The following is a 7,420-nucleotide window of genomic DNA, read 5'->3' on the forward strand; positions in this document are numbered from 1 at the left end:
CTCGCTCACTCGCGGAGCGAATTCATCGCTTCGAGCTACGTGAATTTAATCTGAAAGAACTCGCTGAACGGAGCATGCGTGCTGCGCTACGTTCTACTTAAAATACCGAGCACACGCGATAAACGTGCCCAGTTCGCCGCGCGTTTTCGTACCATCCTCTCTGACACGTCGAGTGGTTTTCGTGAACACGTGGATCTATTCAATTGAAACAATAGAATCGTCGGGCTCGAATGTGACGAATAATTTCATTTAAAAAAATTTGTTCTTTTGGAAGAATGAAATATATCGGAGCCCTCGACGTCGGGACCACCACTGTACGTTTTCACATCGTCGACGAACAAGCAACCACCGTCGCCTCTTCTGTCGAAAAGGTTTGAAAACGATTCCTATCATTGTAATTTTTCAATAAATTAAATTGGCAATTGTTAGAGAACTCTGGAAATATAACGTGGAATAATTCTACGTCTACACTTGGAGCATGTTTATTATACGCCGTCGAAAGAACAATGGTTTACATGCAAATGGAAAATGTTTTGATGCTAGAGAATCGATATTTATGAGATTGTAAGAACGTGTCTTACGTCCATGTCGTGAAAAAGTTTAATGAATAATTAATAATCGTATGATCGATACGGTAGACATAGTTAAGGTAGATTTGATTATGTTTTCCTTTGCAAGTACACAGCTCATTAACAATGTACCTACAAAGTTCAGTTTCATTATTAAATAAAATTGTTAATTCTAAGCACTGTGCTTTATTTGGCTCATTTGACATTCGCAATCAGTCTTTGAAATAATTTAGTGATAAGATATGCTCTGAGAAAACAGTGACATAGCATTCTTCTGAACTCATAAAACTGAAATTATAAACATTTATCAACTTCCTTTGAGTCTTAATAATATACTTAGGAACGTTTCATACTGTTTACATAACGCGTATACTTGTCCGGTGACTATTAATTCAGTCTAATTATCGTTAATTAAATAAGACGAACGTGATGTTTGCGTACAAGTGTTAATATCAATTTATTGCTCATTTCTATTTGAAAAACGATGACAACAAGAAATACTCGAAGGACAATCGAACTTTTCTAAATAATGAAATACCAAGAGTCTATTGTCTTTCAAATTTTTTTTTAATGACCAGTGCTTCGAAGTTAATAATTAAATTATTATTTCTTCCCTCAGAGATTCCGCTCATCACGCAATCGTTTGATTATAAAACAATTTCCTTCTGATTCATCTGTTTATCGTTCCAACCACTCAAGGATCAGGAAAACTCCAATGTGGATTTATTCTATAGGGTTATTCAAATTTAGTGTCACATCTTAAAATTGAAATAAAACTGGAAGTATGGTTTCTTTATTTCAACACAAAGTCTACTGTATGACATTAATTACACAGGCCTGCGAAGTTGAAGTTTTTGAAAAATACAAGAGAAGTTATGTTATTTGTTGTGCTGATTTCGAAAATGACCTCAATTTTTTTCTATCACGTCAGGATTTTTTGTAAAATCGATATCGTTATTTTTGCTAAAATCCTATTTGAATAGGAATTCTCGCGAACAAAAATAAATAAATCGATTCTTGGTGAGGCAAATTGATTTTTTAGCAATCGATTATGAGATAACGATTCACAGAGGGGTATTCTGTAGATTTTACTCGGTAGAATGATGGTCAGGCAGGGAGGGAAGAAATTCAACGCCGAATAAAATTTTTTATGGTAGTAAACGTTCATAAAAATCCAAGTAAAATTGAATTTTTCAAGAAAACATGACGTGATAGAAATTTTTCATTATTTTTTTTGAAATCAGCATCAAAAAATACATTAAGTTCAGCTATCAATTCTCTTGTATTTATTTCATTTAATTTATTTTGAATTTTTTACTTTGTAATTTTGTTATCAAAGACAATATTATTTAAATGTCCTCCTCGGTTTTTTTCACGAGCCTGAGGCGTTTCACCCAAGTTTTCATTATATTTTCACACAAGTGGAATTCAATTTCATCAATAGCGACTGTGATTTTGTTGCATTGGCGTAAACTTCACTTTCCATAAATCCCATAAAAAAAATCTAATGGTTTTAAATCATTCGATCTTGGTGAAAATTAGTGTCTCCTCCTCGTGAAAAAAAAAAATACTGATCGAATTGAGTATCCTCCTCCTTTTCGAAGTCGGATTAAAAAATTACCAGTTCGTTAAATTTGGTCAAACATATCAAACTCGCAATAAAAAAACGGAGAAGGACCGTTGAATGATATTGTTTTTCATAATTAATATCATAAAATAGACTTTGTATTAAAATAAAGTAGCCGTACAAAAATCAAATACCTTGCGTTTTATTTCAATTCGAAGATGTGACACTCAATTTGAATAACCCTATAGTACACCTTCGACTTTCCACGTTTGTACGAACCGGTTTGAAACGCGTCACGTTGTAACCATTGTGTTATACGTGGGTTGGAGACGAAATATTAACGACAATTGAGGGGATCAACGATTCAGACGAGTAATTTAATAACACCTTTAACGCGGTGGTGCTGATCGACCCACTTATGTATGTTCAGTCGCGCAAACGTTTGTTTAAAATTCATTCAGCGAAGAAAGTGTGATCAAATAACAAGTTACTCAATTCGAGTGCTGTAATCAAGTTTGACCTAACGTAACAATTGGCTGATCGAAGTATTTCAATAGAACAGAGAAATGAGTATAATGAAATGCTTAGAAAAAATAATTAATTTTCTTTTTATTTTAGGTGCAACTACTATACCCAAATCCTGGCCACGTGGAAATAGATCCAGACGAATTATGGAGGATTATAGTGGACGTAATTAAAAACACTCTGAAAGGTAAATTCTAAATATTTGATTGATCAGGTGAGCACTCAACGCTAGAACTACCAAAGGGGTCAAAATGACTAGTTTGTATTTTCTTATTTTAAATTATAAATTTTATCGAGGTATTTTCATTGAAATTTATGTTGGATATGTTATCGAGCTAAAGAATGAATATACAAGATGTTCGATAACAGGTGGGAGATTTTTAAAGGGATGATTCTAGGGGTGAAAATAAGACGAAGATCAAGAATGACGAAATAGCGTTTGCGGGTATGTTTTCCAGTAATTAACGTTTAAAAATTCCAGGAAAAAGCGCCTGAAATCTGCAACCTGCCCAGCACCGACGACTGAACGTCAGGTCAGCAGGGGTCGGTACAGTCATAACCAAGAATCATTGAATAGTAGAAACTTACCTCGTGCTATTCTGTTTCTCGGTACTGCAGCATTCGGTTTTCTCTTCTTGGTTATGACTGTACCGACCCCTGCTGACCTGACGTTCAATCGTCGGTGCTGGGCAGGTTGCAGGTTTCAGGCGCTTTTTACTCGAATTTTTAAACGTTAATTACTGGAAAACAAAGCCGCAAACGGTATTTCGTCATTCTTGATTTTCGTCTTATTTTGATCCCTAGAATCACCCCTTAAAAAATCTCCCACCTATATTAAATTATGTTTCATCCTTTATCTATTTCGTAATCTACATGACTTTTAATTTAAAAATAAATGTACATCAAACGTCGGTAGTTCTAATGTTAAAATTCGTTATAAATTGCTCGTAATTGCAGACAGTGGGATAAAAGCAGAATCGATTGTTTCCCTTGGAATATCTACGCAACGAGGCAGCTTCACGACATGGAACTTGAAAGACGGAAGGCACTATCACAAGTTGGTATAAACCGATCCGTTGTTACGCGATTATTCAACCTTTTGTCCTGATATTTGACGACCGTTTTATCTTCCGTTTCAGTTTTATAACATGGAAGGACGTGCGTGCCGATTCAATGGTGAAAGAATGGAACTCCTCGATATCCATGAAAGGATTGAGATTAGGATCGCAAATTTTGTACACGCTTACCAGGAGGAAGCGATTTTTGGCCGCTAGCGTTTTTAAATTTATGAACACACAGGTTCGGATTTTCCTTTTTTTTTTTATTTTGAAGAAGATGAGAACAAAAGTGAACCGAAGAACGAGTCGCGTAATACACGTTATCGAGTTTTTTATTCTATTCTATCGATTTATTATTTAATTCACACAGTAAATTTTCATTTTTCGCTCCTTTATTTTTCATCATTTGTGTTGCACTAAAATTTAGATGACTCTGAAGTTATTATGGGCGTTACAACACGTGCCAGGTTTGCAAGAGGCAACGAATAATGGAAATGCTGTTTTCGGAGGCCTTGATTGCTGGCTTTTGTATAAACTCACCGGTATTAATTTTAACATTATAATTTAAAACCTTTATATTATATTTTAATATAATTGTATTATAATTATATTATAATATTGCAATTTTATTTTATAGTTATATTATAATATTCTAATTTTATTTTATAATTGTATTATAATATATTGTATTATAAAACCTAACATTATATTTTAAAGAACGAACACCTATCAAATAGAAATTCAATTATCATTTCTAAAATTCGGAACCAACATAAGAAGCTTCGATTAATAGAAATTATAATAGAAATTCTATAATAGAAATTATAATAGAAATTCTATAATAGAAAATCTATAATAGAAATTAATTTTGATACGTATATTACAGGAAGACACGTGACGGATGCATCCAGTGCATCAGCCACCGGACTTTTCGATCCATTCACGATGAGTTGGTCCAGTGTACTGATAAACCTACTGAAACTTCCGTGTAATATCTTTCCGGAAGTGCTAGACACAACAGGAAACTTTGGCGTCACTCCAAAAGAGATATTCGACGTCGAAATTCCGGTACTTTGTTCAGTAAGTTAAACAAATTCCAATAAAGTACCAAACTCAACAACGAAGAGGTCGTAAGGTTTGGAAAACGAGAAGTTAAAATGAAATTATTTAAAGTAGATGGCAGATCAATCGGCTTCCCTGTTTGGTTCAGGATGCATTCAACCAGGAGATTTGAAAATAACAATGGGAACTGGTACCTTTCTGAATGTTAACACTGGAGCAAAACCACATGCATCTATCTCAGGTAACTTATTGAAAATTATGCTACTACGATATTAATATTGATCTAAACATTCCTTCTTGTACGATAGGATTATATCCTCTAGTTGGATGGCGAATTGATAACGAAGTAGTATATGCAGTGGAAGGTGCATCGAATGACACAGGTGTTCTGGTCGAATGGGCAAAAAAGATAGGTAAATCAATTTTTTATTCTAAAATATATGTTGGAAGAAAAGTCATTCGCACTTTAAAGATGCAGTTTTTTTTAGGTATTATTAATACTGCTGATGAGACAGCAAGTATTGCTAATTCAGTAGACGACTCTGATGGAGTGTATTTTGTTCCTGCGTTTAGTGGACTGCAAGTATGAACAATTTTTTTTTTCTAAAAAATGGGTGTTCGACAACAGATGGGAAATTTTTTAAGGGGTGATTCTAGGGATCAAAATAAGACGAAAATCAAGAATGACGAAATAGCGTTTGTGGCTTTGTTTTCCAGTAATTTACGTTTAAAAATTCGAGTAAAAAACGCCTAAAACCTGCAACCTGCCCAGCACCGACGACTGAACGTCAAGTCAGCAGGGGTAGGTACAGTCATAACCAAGAAGAGAAAGCCGGATGCTGCAGTACAGAGAAACAGAATAGCCCGAGGTAGTAAAGTTGCCTGATTGATTGATATTTTCCCTCGATTTTGAGAGCGGCATTTATCTGGAGGCTATAACCTCTCTTTCTGCCCAACGAAAGTTAGCGTCCACGCGCACATGTGCGCCTTTTTTCAGATGATCTCGTCTTTTAGCTTGTTAATTTACTTCTTTTATATTTTGTGCCATACTCTTATTTTCCATTCACAAACACTTCGCCCATTCACCATTCATTCTCGCTATCCGCCTTTGTTGCTTCGTTTTACCCATCTTTTGGCGAAACCGTGCCCACTTAGCTTGACTTCGGTGATCTTACGGGTACCGGTATCGCCCAAGTGGCTAAGGCCGTTGATCGAGGTAAGTTTCTACTATTCAATGATTCTTGATTATGACTGTACCGACCCCTGCTGACCTGACGTTCAGTCGTCGGTGCTGGGCAGGTTGCAGGTTTCAGGCGCTTTTTACTCGAACTTTTAAACGTTAATTACTGGAAAACAAAGCCGCAAACGCTATTTCGTCATTCTTGATTTTCAATTTATTTTGATCCCTAGAATCACCCCTGAAAAAAACTCCCACCTGTTGTCAAATACCCTGTATATGTAGAATACTTGAATTCATTTTATGATTTATTTTCAGGCTCCTATAAATGATTATTCAGCAGCCACTGGTTTCATTGGTATAAAACCAACGACAGAGAAGAATCACATTGTTAGATCGTTATTGGAAAGTATCGTTTACAGGATATTACTCCTTTACGAGTCCCTCTGTGCAGAAACCTGTTTCACTTATCATAGAATACGGTTAGCTAAATATTTCCATTTGTTAATTGAAAATTGCCATCAGACATTTTAAATGTTATCTTTATTTTACCTTAGCGTCGACGGCGGAGTGTCTAGGAACGATTTTATATTACAATTATTGGCCGATTTAACAGGCTTAGAAGTGGAACGAGCGACCAGCATAGAAATGTCTGTTTTAGGCGTTTCTTTCCTAGCTGGTTTGCAATGCGGTATGTAAATCATTCCTACTTAAATCACACAATGGAATACAATAGCTTTCACCTGGTTTCATATTGGAAACAATTGTAATAGTGATATTGAAGAAACACTATTAACAAATAGCATACCATTATGTAATTCATGTGACAGTTTTTTCACTGAACTTTCCCTATATTGGAACAGAGAAAGTCTTAAGTACTACGCCCATTTAACTACGCTTTCTAATGCAGAACAATTGATAATGATCGACTATGATTTCAGGAGTTTGGACGGACCAAGAAGACGTTCTGAAACTTCGAAAGACAGAGAAAATATTTATACCAAATGAAGAGAACAGATTAAAATACCAGCCAATAATTGCTCAATGGAAACGAGCTTTGCAGAGACTCAGCCAATGGTATTAAATTTATTGCCAATAAATTGAGACTTGATTTTCTCTACGAAACATATCAATTGTAATATCATTAGGTAAACGAAAGTGATTTTGTAATAATTGTAAATAAAGATGGTATTTTTGTTAAAAATCCTTGGACAATCTTTCTTTCCATCAAACAATTCTTAACAATTAAAGTTTCATTTATCTTTTATTCAAATCATTAAAAAATTAATTTATTGTCTCAATTTTATTAGATTTAGTTCGTTCCAGTAATTTTTAATTATCAGGTTGGTACATAACAAAGATATTAATCATTACCTATGTGCAATCGTAGATAAAAAAGAAATATTCATATCATATGGGTACAAAAAACGCTGATTCAATGCTGTTCGAGCGTTCGTTAAAA

General features: G+C 34.7%; 1 protein-coding gene and 1 long non-coding RNA gene across 2 annotated transcripts in view; one reads left to right on the top strand and one right to left on the bottom strand.

The window, feature by feature from the left end:
• The window catches only part of LOC143305653 (uncharacterized), a 29,866-nt gene that overhangs the window by 13,663 nt on the left and 8,783 nt on the right, over positions 1 to 7,420 (bottom strand). The gene's annotated exons all lie outside the window — the stretch shown is intronic.
• Positions 60 to 7,143, top strand: LOC117601135 (glycerol kinase 5). The gene is made up of 12 exons (XM_034317538.2): positions 60 to 371; positions 2,755 to 2,848; positions 3,619 to 3,718; positions 3,801 to 3,960; positions 4,147 to 4,261; positions 4,606 to 4,799; positions 4,896 to 5,022; positions 5,090 to 5,194; positions 5,270 to 5,364; positions 6,277 to 6,440; positions 6,516 to 6,649; positions 6,900 to 7,143. The coding sequence occupies exons 1-12, from the start codon at positions 276 to 278 to the stop codon at positions 7,040 to 7,042; spliced, it is 1,527 nt and encodes a 508-aa protein (XP_034173429.1). The 5' UTR covers positions 60 to 275; the 3' UTR covers positions 7,043 to 7,143.

The sequence above is a fragment of the Osmia lignaria genome, chromosome 9 (assembly GCF_051020975.1).
Source record: "Osmia lignaria lignaria isolate PbOS001 chromosome 9, iyOsmLign1, whole genome shotgun sequence".
Lineage (NCBI taxonomy): Eukaryota > Metazoa > Arthropoda > Insecta > Hymenoptera > Megachilidae > Osmia > Osmia lignaria.